General features: G+C 37.1%; 3 protein-coding genes across 3 annotated transcripts; 2 read left to right on the top strand and 1 right to left on the bottom strand.

Moving 5' to 3' along the window:
* Positions 1 to 1,883: 1,883 nt before the first annotated feature.
* LOC133523295 (NHP2-like protein 1) lies at positions 1,884 to 2,931 on the top strand. Its single transcript, XM_061858799.1, has 2 exons — positions 1,884 to 2,155; positions 2,495 to 2,931. Exons 1-2 carry the CDS (start codon positions 2,153 to 2,155, stop codon positions 2,882 to 2,884), a joined length of 393 nt encoding a protein of 130 aa, XP_061714783.1. The 5' UTR covers positions 1,884 to 2,152; the 3' UTR covers positions 2,885 to 2,931.
* A 528-nt stretch (positions 2,932 to 3,459) lies between these two features.
* On the bottom strand, positions 3,460 to 6,608 carry LOC133523293 (chitobiosyldiphosphodolichol beta-mannosyltransferase). Its single transcript, XM_061858797.1, has 5 exons — positions 5,938 to 6,608; positions 5,439 to 5,719; positions 4,798 to 5,083; positions 4,197 to 4,314; positions 3,460 to 3,641 (listed from the first exon to the last, which is right to left on the bottom strand). Exons 1-5 carry the CDS (start codon positions 6,480 to 6,482, stop codon positions 3,546 to 3,548), a joined length of 1,326 nt encoding a protein of 441 aa, XP_061714781.1. The 5' UTR covers positions 6,483 to 6,608; the 3' UTR covers positions 3,460 to 3,545.
* A 7,794-nt stretch (positions 6,609 to 14,402) lies between these two features.
* On the top strand, positions 14,403 to 15,844 carry LOC133523297 (RNA-binding region-containing protein 3). The gene has a single exon (XM_061858800.1). It carries the CDS (start codon positions 14,530 to 14,532, stop codon positions 15,829 to 15,831), a length of 1,302 nt encoding a protein of 433 aa, XP_061714784.1. The 5' UTR covers positions 14,403 to 14,529; the 3' UTR covers positions 15,832 to 15,844.
* Positions 15,845 to 16,095: the final 251 nt, after the last annotated feature.

Genomic DNA, 16,095 nt, shown 5'->3' on the forward strand with positions numbered 1-16,095 from the left:
CCGACCCTTACTCGTGTTCCGTTTCTCGCTGATAGTCGACGGTCTGACCGGTACCTGATGCTTGAGTTGCTTAAGCTTACATGCGAGCCGAGCCTTGGCAAGCGTCAGGGACGCAGTTATGAGTTAGAGGGAGCAAGCGAAATTGCTATCACATTCCACCGCATAGCTACGTCCCCGATGCTTGCCAATTGCCAACTCTCGGCACGCATGTAAATTCAGGCTTTAGATAATTTGGTTTACTAACGATCAAACTTATCAAGAATTCGTCACTCAGTAACAGAAGTCAAATTTTTCAATACCGTTTTTTATAAATACTTGCGTCTAATGTTATTCTTAGTAAATTGTGCTGGTCTGAAATTCATAAGCAAATGTAATATTTTTGTCTTAATTGGTATACTATTAGGATAAAAATATTACATTTGCTTAGGAATTTCATTAAAATAATAAATAGGAATAAAATTATTTTCTAAATGAAGTGGCAAAATATTTAAAATAAAACTGTCTTAATGTTATTAATTATTAGTTTTATTTTTAGTATGGAAGGTAGAGGCAAGGAACAGAATCTCTATATACCAAAAAGTGTCTGACAAAAAACCATAAATAGGTGGCGCTACAATACCTAGAATACTTGAGAAAAAAATCTTATCATAGACAGCGCACTTCACTCCGTCAATAACGCCTAGGTTCTCAAAGAGCATATAATCACTATAGGTTCTTAGCTACTCTGGAGAGATTTTGAACTATTATTTATAGCTGACAGCTGGATACTTTTGCAACAGTTCTGCCTAAGGAGGTTCTGTTCCTTGCCTCTACATTCCATAATTTTTAGATTGTCAATTATCTACAGAAACTATCAGCGCACTTCACTCATTTAGTAACGCCTAGGTTCTTAGCTACTCTAGCGCTACTCTGGAGATATTTGGAACTATATTTTTTATAGCTGACAGCTGGACACTTGCAACAGTTCTGCCTATGGAGATTCTGTTCCTTGCCTCTACCCAGTGATTATATGCTCTTTACCTCTACCTTCCATACTAAAAGGGCGTTCAGCGAAAATCGGGTCTCGCATCGCGTAAAGAACTTACTTGGACTTTAAATGGTTTTCGGTTTTCAATTAAAAAGTTTGGTCTATTGAGTTTCATTTAAATATTTTTGTCTATGCAGCCAAATTCGACTGCAGAAATTCCGTACACGAGCGCTTTTTCAAACAGTATTAGGTACACGATTGTTAACTTCATCGACAAAGCGGGGATTGTTTTTAGTTTTACTAGTCAAAAACCTAGGGCTCTATTTCTGACGGTTGAGAAAAAAAACGGAAATACGCCCTACGGAATTTCTCAGTGACTGATTTGGCCGCATTGACCTTAACAATAAGCTCCAGGGTCTAGTTTTGGAATCGGAGTATTAAAGCGAAAACAGGAGGTTTTTAGTCAACTAATCAGGTCAGGGAATCAAGATTTTGATTGACCGCAGCTTAAAATATATTCAAACACATCCACTCTTTGTCAGTAGAAAAAGGCGCGAAATTAAAATTTTCTATGGGATGTCAACTCTTCGCGCCTCCGTTTTTAAATTGCTTGCCTTTTTCTACTGACATAGTGGGTGTGCCAGAGTATAGCTACAAACATGAAAATGAAATATTATAATATTTGTTATTGCTTACGTACTGCAAGTTACTTTCGTTGATAATTTGTTACCTATAGTCTGTCAAGCCATTTACATCAGTAAAAAAAAGCGGTAAATTTAAAAAATGTAGGCGCGAATGGTTCGTCACATAGAAAATATGAATTTCCCCCCTTTATTTCTACTAACAGTTGTTTGGCAGCAATTAATAAAGATCAGAGATTTAAATTATAGCTCAAATAGTTTAAAAGTAAAATAAAAACATGACATGACATTTTGTTGACTGTCAATGTCACATAAGCGTCGTTCGTCCACGCTTTGGTTGTGCTTTGTGCTACTCTTATTCCGGCTACTCGTGCTTTTACTGTGCATTTCTCGTGTTCCCCACTTTTGGCTGTTCCACGCAGTTAAAGTAACAACATTAATTACTTATTCTATAAACCCTTCCTGGATACCGTTTCCTCAGTGAAGCGAGAAATCGCGGAGAGGTTGTAAATTGAACTAGGCAAACTCTTTGAAAGCAAGCAACATGGTGAGTCCACGTGTTTATTATTATGATTTTCACATTTCAGCACAAGTTAGTCATTTTTTCTACGTTTTAAAACTTATAAAAACAGGAAATGTAAAGAATTAGGAATAATGTAAATAAAGTTTTGAGGTTATATATAAACCGCGCACATGCGTTTAGTTATGAAACCCTGAACAAACAAGGATGTGTTTAAAAAAAAAATATTAATGGATAACTCTTGTTTTAACGTTAACAAAAAAAGAATGAAATTGAACAATATTAATGTACACATATTTCATAATATAACACCACAAGAATTTGTTTCAACCAATGATTTACACTCTTATTGTCTTCATATTTCAGAGTGAAACCGAAGCCGCAGTTAACCCGAAAGCGTACCCGCTGGCCGACGCGCCGTTAACCAGCAAGATGCTGAATCTGGTTCAACAGGCAGCCAACTACAAGCAGCTCCGTAAAGGGGCTAATGAAGCAACAAAGACCCTGAACAGAGGACTCGCTGAGTTCATAGTTATGGCCGCCGATGCAGAGCCTTTGGAGATTGTACTACACATTCCGCTGCTCTGTGAGGATAAGAATGTTCCTTATGTCTTTGTCAGGTCCAAGCAAGCCTTGGGCCGGGCGTGCGGAGTCTCCCGCCCTATTGTTGCGTGCTCTATTACAATTAACGAGGGCTCGCAGCTGAAGCCTCAGATTCAGAGTATTCAGCAAGAAATTGAAAGACTATTAGTGTAAGAGTGTGTGAAAGAGACATATTTTCTTAAATATAAGCTTTAAACTCATGTTTGTTTTTTTTCTTTGTGTAACAACCTTCACAGTAGGATATATGAAAGTCCAGTTTGACCAAACTGGGACAATTAGATATTAACTATTCTTTCATGGGCAACATAAATTGAATTGACTTAAGATGTAATGCTTGCCCGCCTGTCGGGTACTTTGGCGTCGTGTGTAGGTTTATAGCTCGTGCCAGACTACCGGGTACGCCGGCATCTGAGTAAAGTTTATGAGTGCCAGAGTGTCGGGTACGCGGTTTCGAAAGTGTTAGGGTGCATAGTGTCCCACACCCGATCTAGTTCTCTTGGCACACCTTTTGCTTTTAGTCTATTTGCAACAAACATAATTTAGGAATTAAGTGTAGTTTTAAGAAAGGGTGTTTTGTAGACAGGGTTGGGATATATTATGCCCCAAGTTCCTTCCTAACACTCCTTAGCTCCTTACCATATGAATAAGCTACTTTTTGAAATTTAATAATAGGTATCTAAGAAAAATTACTCTTGGTCATGGGCCTAAGTTGAAATAAATAAAAAATTTAACAAAATACATTTATTATTGCATATCATAATAATATTAACATTATTTGGCCCCATCAATAAATACATCGAATTGTAAGTTGAGATCAAAATTGGAAGAATTTCTTCACACGCAAGTCCCAGTTGCTCTCCCACCGAGACATTTGAAACTTTTCTAACTCCTTTCTCATATCTGCTGCTACCTGCAAAAGCATCAATAACATAATTATAGATATGAGGGTTACAATATGAGCACAATTTTATGCCTTTATAAGCCAACAGTGAAAGAGTACAGATTTTTAAAGGGTCGGCAATGCGCATATAACACCTCTGGAGTTGCAGGCGTCCATAGGCTATGGTAACTGCTTACCATCAGGCGGGGCGTATGCTTGTTTGCTACCATCGTGTTATTAAAAAAAAAGACAGCAAAGATTAACTGGAAGAGATCCCTCTTAATGATAAGTTCGCCTTTGTACTACACATTAATTTTTTATCTGATGTAATCAATATTTATGTTTCTCATACAATAAAGTGTTTACTTCGATTTTCACATAATACAATGGGTAAAACAGTATAAAGCGTAACTGTCATTCAAGGCTTTACTTTGTAGTAAATTGGATTTTAGCAAATTTTAATAACTAACAACCTTCTGTTAATTTTTTTATTATACAATTTATTATTCTCTTGGATCAACTGTGTACGAGTATAAGTTTGATAAGTTATTATAGACTAGGCTGTATAGCTAGAATAAATTGTACCTTATTTTGCTCCGTATTACTGGGAAAGTCTTCAAACCATCCAATAATCCGCTTTGAAAGCTCATCACTATTCTTGAATGTGTATCCATTTACACCATTTTCGACCAATTCATCAATGCTGAAATTAAAAACTTACGTATTGAGAAACTACGACTAATGTGCCCACGGAAAGTTATGACATGCAAAATTTCTGGAAGTCTCATATTTTTATATAGGGATCGAAAATTTTCCATTACCGAAACGAAAGTTCCCTTAATTGCCTATGGAATTTATTGAAACTTTCTGCAACTTGCACATCTGTAGAAAAGACAGTGATGGGATGTGGCTAGGCAAAAAAAGTAATAGTTATATGGCCCTAAACTCTCTTTGCATTTGTAATTTGATATAGTTTTTATTTTTGTATTGTCTATGGGCATTTAGACTAAAATAAATAATTTTATTTAAACAAGGACTGAATATCTAAATTATTCCATTTAGGCTTCACAAGAATGTGGAAGCCTAGCATAATATTAAGATAGACTTGTGACAAAGCTAAGTAACTAAACCATGTATGGCCAATGGCCAAACTTTCACAAAACATTTTTTTTTAACAACTACCCACCAGCTAAACTCATACGCGCACACTGGCAACCCAGCCCCAAACATATCCACAACCTTCATAGGTAAATCTAGACCTGATGAACTGGTGTGCAGACACACTCCCAGGTCTGCACTGGCCACCATGGTAGGATAATCAGCCGCTTCCAGCCAAGGTGTGACTACTTTGATGTGTTGCCAACGCTTGCAGTCAATGAGGTCTATGTAGTGTTGCTTCATTGGCCCTTTGCCTGTTATTACACAGATTAGTTTGGGCAGCTTCTTTGTTATATCAAATGTGGATTCATAAACTGAAAAAATTACATGTTTGTTAATATTTTTAAAACAATTTAGAATCCTGTTTGCAGTCATACAAGAGAAGAAGGCAGGTATCAAGTTATAAGGTTGCAAGTTGCAGCAAGGGCAGATCCAGGTTTATAGTTGTCTGGCCACCAACTTTAAAGTCAGAGGGAATTGCCAGTTCAGAAAAATATCCACTGTTTTCCTATACCCAGCCCAGGAATCAGGGGGAGGTCATGACCCTCCCCCCTCTCCCTCCCACCCTGGTCAAAATGCAAAAATTCAGACATGGCATAAATCCTGATTCATGAATGAATGAAATTTTATGTTGTTTTAATACTTGACATTGATAGAGTAAATTATCACCTTGAAGTGCTTCCATCAAAATTCCAAAGTCTTCATCTGGTGTCCAGCTTGTGCTGCTAAACAGTAGTCCAGGAGCATCTGCCCTCATCTCCACCTTGTTGTTAACATAGTTGGTGAAAGCAGTCTTTGTGACCATGTCTCCCGCAGGATGGTTGAGCAGCTCTCGCCCTGGACAACTGAACTCGGGGTATTGCTGACTGATTTTGAGGAACCATTGGTGTTTTTCATCTAGTGTTATAGGGTGAAAGATTTTCGGAGGTCTGTCGTAGAGGACTGTTGCCCTGAAAATGGTGTTTATAAAATGTGAAAATAAGTTTAAGCGAGAGGTATGCAAAAAAGGTAGTTTAGCCTTATGCTTAACACTCTGTTATATTTTTTTACATTGAAATTAATTAAAGGTGCCAACTAAACCAGTCACTTTGCTGTTGTTGTCAGTATTTAAGCGCAACTAGGCTTCCATGCACATTCACTAGATAGATATAATAGCTAAACAACTTACTCTATTCCCCAGTTCTGGAACAAATCTGACTTCATAGCATAAGTAACACACATACTGTGGTGCGCGGATTGCCCGAAGTACCTCTCCAAAGCCGTCGCTAGCTTCAACAAAAGTCTATTAGGCGAAGCCAGCGCCATTATCGAGTATGCATAGTTATGCCAGTCAATAATAAACTTAGTCTTAGTTAATAAGCAGTAGAACCTACAAACAGGTAATGTAGGGATCGCCGGCGGGTTCTGGCATAGTAGATAGTGACATTTACCGGTTATAAACAATGTTAGTAGCAAACTTATCGTCTGCCATATCGCTTTCATTGCATACCGAATTATCTTCGGCCCTCGATTAAATATCAATGGATACAGCTTTGTTATCGTGATATGCTCATGCTCTAATATTTCGGGCAGTGGTTTACTCTCTAAGTAGCCAATTATATTTACATTTAGACCGCTATTGGCGAGTGATAGAGCGTGATATTGCATTCGTGGACTACGCCCGATGTCTCCAAGCACGACCACTTTTGCTATCTTTTGCGGTTTTTCAGTCATAGCGTGCAAGTTTAGTTTGGTATTTTGATAACAAAATATTAATTTACGGACGGGTGAAACTTTTTCAAAACAAGGGACACGACATTACATTCGGCACAGCACAGATCAGTGTTGGCAGGTGCGCGGAAGAGAATTATCGTATTTGAGTGTCAAAATTATCGTACCCGTGAAAAAATTATCGTACGCCTATCAAAAAGGACTCTACTCCCGAAATTTCTTGCAAAATAAGCTTACATGACCAATGTATAATCAAATAAAAACGCAATTTTCGTTTAAATGGCGCAAAAAACAGTTTTATTAAATACATGAGATACAAAACAAGACACTCCACAACTTAAACGGTGAATCAACCGCCCAACTAGAACATCTTGAAACCGAGTTAGCGACTTTAAAAGAACGTTTGAAACGTCCCATGTCATATGCTCATGCTACTAAAGAACAATTGAACCATGCAAACACAACCACCCACGCACAACCTGAAGAAACTTGCAAGATAAACTCGAGAAATACCACGGATAATTCGAAGAAAATAGTACTCTACGGCCTAGGTGAAATTAGGCGCGAGACAGATTCAGAGCTACTTAACAGAGTATTATATTTGTTCTACGACTTTTACGGCATGGATCTTACGGGATATATAGATGATTTATATAGAATAGGGCGAGCGACATCGAAAAGGCCATTAGTGATCGAATTACTCAGCAAAAGAACAAAGAAACAAATTTTAGACAATGTAGGATACCTAAAGAGTACAGGACTGCATATTTCTGAGTTCTTAGATGCCGAGAGCCTACAGTTGAGACAAAAATTAAGGCTAAGACTCCAAGAAGCGAGGCAAAATGGACAGAAAGCTGTGATAAGGAACAATAGACTTATTATTAATGGATACGATGTTACAGAGCAGACAGAAACTAGGCATCTACCAACACAACAAAAAAACCCGAATCTCTTTCATGCGCCCGCAACACAGCCGACACAAGATAACGTACAGAGCATCGCCCAAAGTCCGAGCCTGCAGCATCCGGACCGTAGATCTTCAACCCCTGTAACAACTAATTCAAATAATTTTCGTCCCTAAACTAAGTAATTTAGAAGTACTTTTCCAGAATATGTGTAGCATTAGTAATAAGTTACATTTAGTAGAAGCTGTGATAGATGAAAAACCTAATTTACATGTATTATGTATATCTGAGACATGGATTACTACGTCTAAGATTGATCTATTACACCTTGAAGGTTATAATTTATCTAGTTACTTCTGTAGAACAAATTACGAAGCTGGAGGAGTTTGTATCTTTGTTCGGGAAGATATAGAATATATCGAATTAGCAGATGTAAACAAGTTATCAGTTGAATATATATTTGAAACTTGTGCCATAGAAATACCAAACTCTAATTTAGTATTAATAGTTATTTACTGGCCAAATAGTGAAAGAAGTCCTGACATATTTTTTCAACAAATGGAACAACTTTTACACATATTAGAGACAAAATATAAGAATAAAAACGTCGTTATAGGCGGGGATCTCAACATAGACGTTCTCAGTAAGTCTAATTTATCGAAAAACCTCATAAACCTTATGTTAACCTTTAACTATAAACAACACGTAAATGAACCAACTAGAGTCTCAAAAAATACAGCTAAATGTTTAGATATTGTATTTACAAATTTTAATGCCGATAGTTTTAGAGTAAAAGTTGACGAGCTTGGTTTCTCAGACCATAAAAGTGTATCTTTAATAGTGCCCAATACAATACAAAAGAATGGATATAAACACGATGAATATATGCAATTTAAGCGTTTGTTTACAGAGAAAAACACTCAATCATTTAAAACGGAATTGCAGGAGGTTAACTGGTGCTCTATCCTGTCACCACATTTTACAGTTAATGAAAATTATGATAAATTCAATAATAAAATAAAAATGTTGCTAAATAAATGTATCCCAAAAAAGCGAATTAAATTTAAAGTTAACTCTAAAAGACAATGGCTAACACCAGGAATTAAGAAATCTTGTCTACATAAAAGATTATTGAAGAATATTACTGTTCAAACAAATAACCCAATATTAATTAAATTCTCAGAAACGTATGCAAAATTATTAAAGAAAACTGTCATAATAGCTAAAAAAATGTATAACTACAAAAGAATAAACACCTCAAATAATAAAATCAAAACCGTGTGGAAAATCATAAATGAACAGGCGAAAAAACCTCAACTACAATTAAAATCTAAAAAAAATATTTCGATTAAAATAGACGGAAAACAAACAGATGCACCATTAACCGTAGCAAACAAGTTCAATGAATATTTTTCTTCAATAGGGCTTAATATGAACAATAATCAAGCACGTGGTCGCCCGGTACTCAGTCCTACTAGCAATACTCTATTTCTTTCACCCGTGACCCACATGGAAATTGAAAAATGTATAAAAAAGTTAAAAAATAAGCATAGCTTTGGTATAGACGAAATTCCACCATCTCTAGTTAAAAAATGTGCTAGCGAATTGACCATACCACTGACATTTTTAATAAACCAATCATTTTCAACTGGAAAGTTTCCCGACACCTTAAAAATAGCCATTGTTAAACCAGTACCAAAAACGGGAGACTTGACCGACCCTGGCCAATACCGGCCCATCGCCTTGTTGCCGACGATCTCAAAAATCTTTGAAATGGTTATGGCTACACGTCTGTCAGCTTTCTGTAATAAATACGAGATATTCGATGACAGTCAATTCGGCTTTAGGAAGAAAAGGTGTACAATATTAACTGTTAACAAATTTATGTATGATGTTATTAATATTATTGATAGTAAGAAGTATGCATTAGGGCTTTTACTTGATATGAGTAAAGCCTATGACCGAGTACAACATAATATACTTCTAAATAAATTGTATGGCATAGGAATCCGTGGAACAGCTCATGACTGGTTCAAGTCATATTTAACAAATAGGATACAATATGTCGAAATAGACTATTTTAACAAAACAACAAACTCTCTTTGTAAAATAATGTCACAAAAAAGACATATAACTTGCTCTATTCCACAGGGCAGTGTTTTAGGCTGTATCCTATTCTTAATTTATATAAACGACCTGGCAAAAATAATAAACACCGAATATACTAAAAGTTTCCTATATGCCGACGATATTTCTATAGTATTCTCTTGTTTAAACAGTAACGATCTAACTCATAAATTAAATAATATTTTTGATACCGTAATACAATGGCTCTGCGACCATAATCTACAACTAAATTTAAAAAAGACAAATTTAATTCAATTCCGACCCCATCAGCGGAGTCCATTAAATGTTAATTTTACTTACCTAGACAACCCAATTCGACCAATAAAGAACTGCAATCTCCTCGGTATAATTATTGACGAAAACATTAATTGGAAAACACATATAGATAACATTAGTTTAAAAATATCACGCTTTGCTTATGCCCTTAGAAATATTAAAAAAACCTCAGATTTAAAAACAGCTCTTAGTGCTTATCACGCATTTACACAGACATGGCTTCAATACGGGATCGTTTTGTGGGGAAACAGCACAAATAGTGTAGATTTGTTCATACTGCAAAAAAGGTGTATTAGAATATTAAGTAACATAAAAAATCAAGAAAGCTGCAGACCTTACTTTAAAAAATTAAATATTTTAACTTTGCCATCCCTTTACATCTTAGAAACATGCAAATTTGTACGAAAACATCCCGACCTATACATAAAAGCTAAAGACCGTCATACTAGTAACTTGAACCTAAGATATCAAAACAAGATTGCCCTTCCTGCCAGTAATTTACAAATGAGTAACAAAAGTCCCTATAACATGTCTGTAAGAATTTTCAACAGTCTTCCTAAAGAAATAGCGATAGAATCAAAATATGATAAATTTGTAAATAGCTTGAAAACTTATTTAATAAATAATTGTTTCTATTCTTTACAAGAATATTTAGATGATAACAAATACCATAAATAGGCATAGGTATACTATAAACTACTTTTTTTTGTGTATTCTGTAGTTTGTAGGTATGTTATAATTGTTTCATGTGTTAGTGTTAGATAAAATTGCAATACCCTTACAGGGTGTCATATTGTGAAACATTATATTATTCATTAAGAACATCTGTATGAACACCAATGTGAAAGCAATAAACTTTATTATTATTATTTATTATTATTATTATATTATTATATTTGTGTACCTATTTTTGTGATAGATCCAAACGGTTTACAGAAAATTTCGACATTTTTGACGAAAACCAAGCTGCCGAACACCTAATAGGTGCTAATTGTAGCCTATTTCTCAAGGAAAGAGTCATATTTTGCTTCTAAAACTAAACTTTTTGGTGGCATCGTCCTAAGGTCTGAAATTATCGTACTTTTGCGTACGATAATGCTCTTTGGAACGTACAGTCAGCGTCAAATATTTTGTAGCAGTCAAAGTGGCCAAATAGTTCGGTACACCATACTAAATATATGGTGTACCGAAGTATTTGGCTACTTTGGTTGCTACAAAGTATTTGACGCTGACTGTACAACGTACCGGAGCCCAAATTATCGTACGTGTACGACAATTATCGTACGCCTGGCAATACTGGCACAGATGCCACACTTTTGACATTGACATTTATGGCATGACATGACATGACAGACAGCAGCAGTGTTAAGGGATGCTATGCCAAACGTACTTTTACCCGAATATTACTGCATTGAAAGTCGGACGTCATATCCACTCGGCCACCACTGCTTTTATCCGGAGGTCGCGGGTTCAAATCCTGGCTCGTACCAATGAGTTTTTCGGAACTTATGTACGAAATATCATTTGATATTTACCACTAGCTTTTCGGTGAAGGAAAACATCGTGAGGAAACCTGCAATACATCTGCGAAGAAATTCAAAGGTGTATGTGAAGTCCCCAATCCGCATCGGGCTAGCGTGGGGACTATAGCCTGAGCCCTCTCGCACATGAGAGGAGGCCTGTGCCCAGCAGTGGGACGTATATAGGCTGAATTATTATTATTATTGTATGTCTTTCCCATCACGGAACAATGGTGCTCCGGACCTTTGGGAGGCGTGCGCGGAGCCGAAGCCAACACGTAGAGGCCCTTTTGACACTTTAATGAAATGTAAGGAGTACACCTAGCGGATGCTGCCCTTGCCCGTGTCATAGGACGCACGCAGAGGCAGCACCCGCCAGGGTGTAAGGACTATTTGAGGGTTGATGGAATCTAAAATGAACTGGGCTATTGAGTGAAAGCGATGGACTAAATACTGAGCTATGGGATAAAAAACCGGACGCCTGCCTAATAAAAGGGTATTCAATTTTATTTCCGGCAGACGGTGACTCGCCCCCACAAGATGGGCCCCCACAAAAAGCGACATCTAGGATGGCTCAAGGGCAACACCGGTGTGAGGGCTCAGGGGTGTTGAGAGGTGTACGCCGCTTTCTACCCAGTGGCTGCGAGCAGCCACTGTGCCAACTCGCGTCTTATGCAATTTTTCACTTCCACCCCTGGAGCTTATAGCTCTAACGACTCCACTTTGGCCGGCCGGCTAAGGCAAGCCAGAGGCAGAGAATCCTGTCCCACCCACCCTCCTTGCGGCTAACAGAACTCCCCAGGAGCACTCGGGTACGTGAGGTCGCTACTCCCCAACAGCTCGCCACAAGCTGCCCTGCGTTGACTGATTGCACTGGTAAAACCAGCGGGCGATGGGGTCGTCACATCCCTACGCCTTTTTATTATTATTATTACTGCATTAAAGCTTTGTAGTTAAATTAGTTTATTTAATAGATAAAATTGTTACTATCAATAATTTTCAAATTAATTTCTGACACACTATTGTCAGTAACTACGCAAAATTTACAATGAAACAAAGTTCAAAATCAATGTGAGAAATATACTGAAATACCAGTAGAAAAAAGCGCGAAATTCAAAATTTTCTATGGAAAGTAAACTCTTCGCGCCTATTTTTTTAAATTTACCGCCTTTTTCTATTGACAAGGTCGCTGTTCCAGACTATATATTCCCTCTGCCTTATAAGGGCGAAAAAAAATGCGACACGACTTTATGGCCAGGATACGAGTATGAGTTCCTGATTTACTAGATAAGAAAGGTGGGAAGTCTAGTAAACAAATTAATTAGAAGAAAAGGTGCGCTTTTCAAAATTTGTATGGGAGTTCGACCGATCAGTGCTACATTTCTCAAATTTACCACCGTTTTGTACTGGGAAAATGACAAAGTTCTGAGGTAACAGACATACAAAAAAAAACAAAATGCGGTTGCATTAATAACCTTCTTTTTTGAAGTCAGTTAAAAATTAGCTTGTTAAACTAAATTTCAGTCTAAATTGCCGACATTCTTTAAAAACAACGCGTTTTCACTTTTGCGTTTTTTTTAGGGTTCCGTACCCAAAAGGTAAAACGGGACCCTATTACTATACTGCATTGTTTTAATGATTTCTGACTTCTGGACTTACGTTATCTAAATGTTTACCCTCTTTTGTTATTGTATTCAGGCAAAGCCAATTGAATATATTTAATACTGTAGGTTGGACAAGGGCTATAACCGCGAAAATTGAAGTTCGCAAATTGCGGGCATATTTCTCACTGTTACTGTTTATTACGTCTTTATTGGAGTAAAAGAAAGAGATCTCCGGTAATTTGCGAATTTCGGTTTTCACGGTAGGCCCTCAGGTACGGTTGTGCGAACAATTGACCCGTCTGGACACTAGAATCAGACCAAGATAAGTTGGCAGCGATTTTGATAACATGTGCAAGTGTTAAGTGAACGTCATAATTTTATAGAAGTTTGACGTTTAATTAAACTAAAACTTGCACTGGCTGATATTAAAGTCAAAGGCGTAAGGTTTGAAGCAATGGAGACTATCTTACGAAAATTAATACGTTAAGATATCTCCGATGCCGTTGCCATTTGGTAGACCCATAAGACTGGCCGCGTTTCCTCGCTGGATTGCAATCCCAATGCGCTGAGCGAGGAACGAGCCAGCCCCGTGGTCACCAGTGGAGCGGATCAGAAGATATTTTAATTTTTGATAAAGTTTTAAGACCTAGGCCGTCCCTGGCCTGGGACAAGCACGTTATGTCACAATCACCGAGGGTTGATGTTGTCTGTGAGGGCTAACGTGCTATGTACCGAGGACAGGAACGCCAGGACAGGAATTGGTCTCAGCCCTTGACCACCCAACCTAACTGGTAGAGATGCAATTAAAAACATCCTAGTGTCGATTTTGACAAATTTTTCAATCTGTATCCACTTTTATGGTGTCGAGATTTAAAAAAAAAATTGGAAATTTCCAGAAGGGGCTGCAGCGCATAGCGTAGGTAATTAATTATTAATTGTTGAAAAACATTGTTGCCTAGCAACCATTATTCTTAGATCAGAATGAGGTTTTAATAGCTGGGCTGCTAAAATCGCTGCCAACTAACACAACAATCTTGACAGACTATCTAAGCAGTGAAATCGTGCTAAGTGAACTCTGATTTAGACGTACCAGCATCAGCTTCCTGTCTAAAACTAAATAATAAAAATAACAACTTAGTTCGATTTTACATAAGACCTGCCTAAGCATCCCGCCCCTATATTTCCCCTGTGTGAAGGGAATTTATAATGCTCTTACAACATTTATCTTGACGTTTAACTAGTGTGTGTTCCAAAACAGCATTAAAAAGTAAAAGTTGTTTAAATACATAGTTTAAACAAAAAAAAATAAAGATATAAAACAAATTTAAAATATTTTTTCAATGTAAATGTTGGTATAAATTTGAAATTTATAGTGAAATAAAATAATATATCTTTGTTTAAATAAAATAATAATTTAATTTTGGTAGAACACCACTACGCCCCTGTGAATCCAAATCCATATGATATTAAATTAATGAACGTGCATTCAATGTCGGGTTCTTGGTTCTTGTCAAGTCAAAATTGAAACTGGCAAAACTGCAGTCAAAACAATGTATTATTCTATTTACTTTGCGGGGCTCTTTCAAGAATTTTCATTGTGTGGTAGTTATTTTGCATAATGTCGAAGGTACTAATAATCAGGCACCTTCCCACCGCGTTGACGCTTAAAGAAAAGGAGCAACTGTTAAAGCATTTTGGCGCTGAAAAGGTTTGGGAACCTTCTTCCAAAAGAAACTACACTTTCGCCGCTTTTTCTTCAGAACACACAGCTCAGCAGTCTCTGTACCGTCTGCATCAGCTCGAAATAGCCAATAGGAGGCTGGTTGTTGAGTATTCATTCGAGAAAGAACCAGCGGCGCAAAAGAAAGAAGATGACGAACGTAGTTCTCTCACAACGAAACATGTAAAAGAATTTCTTAGAAGGTTAAACGCTTGGAATCCTTCAGTTGATTTTTACCAGCCTCCTCTTAATTATATAAAATACAAATACCCAGAAATATCCCCAAAAATAATTATAAACATTATTCATGCTTTAGTATCTCATAAACCACTGTATGTTCAAACTTTACACTTAATGAACAAAATGTGTCTTCAAACACCTTTCAATGAGAATAATAAGGCGATGGATTACTTCAAGGAAACTTTTAGAGAGTTCTTCCTTGATCAAATAATGGAAATACCAGTTCCTGATTTACCAGCGGAGCCTGAAAGTGAACTGGAGTCAGAATTATCAAGTGATGAGACAGAGCATGAAAAACATCACCAACCAGCCGTGACCAAGAGAAAACATACTTTACCAGTGACTAGAAAAAGACCAGCTGCAGTTCTAAAAACAGCTGTATTACCTAAAGTTAAGAAAACAGTTGTCAGTCAAGAAGAGGTATTTGAAATGGTCACTGTACAAGAGCCTAAGAAAATATCTTTAGTAGTTCATCAAGATGCATTGCAGAAACCATCTGAGGAAACAGAAGTTGTCGGAGAGCTAGGGAAGTTCCAGAAAGAGGATGAACCTGTGCAGGAAGAGCCTCCTACGGAAGAACCGGATCTACCAACCATAACGAAGAATGAGCTGTTACGCAACAGGATATCACGAAGTGACATGAAAGTTATGAAGGTGTTTAAGAACTATCATCCGGGACAGCCATCTATGAGGCTTTATATAAAGAATTTAGCGAAGTCAGTGACCGAACAGGAATTAAAGAGAATTTACCGACGTTACATTGAAGGTGTTTCGGAAGAAGAGCAGATAGGGTTTGATGTACGAGTTATGCAAGAGGGCAGAATGAAGGGACAGGCATTTGTGACATTCCCGTTCGAGAGGATGGCAGAGAAAGCGCTGAATGAGACTAATGGGTATATGTTAAAAGAGAAACCAATGGTTGTGCAGTTTGCTAGAGCTGCTAATAAAACTGTTCAATAAAAACTGGTTTTTAGTCTAGTCAGTATCATTTTTCCTAAAATGATTGTACAGTCAGCATCAATAGTAGCGGATGAAACAATGCGCCAACAGTATCTGATATTCTGAATAACTTTTCCAAATATAGATAAATCTCTAAAATTTACATTCAAAAGTATATCTTTTACCGTCTTAATTGTTCTACATATAGAACCATCACATTTTGTTAAGCTGTTACAGAATGGTAGATACTTTTGAAACCTTGTTTGATCCGCTACTTTTGATGCT

Source organism: Cydia pomonella, chromosome 12 (assembly GCF_033807575.1).
Source record: "Cydia pomonella isolate Wapato2018A chromosome 12, ilCydPomo1, whole genome shotgun sequence".
NCBI lineage: Eukaryota > Metazoa > Arthropoda > Insecta > Lepidoptera > Tortricidae > Cydia > Cydia pomonella.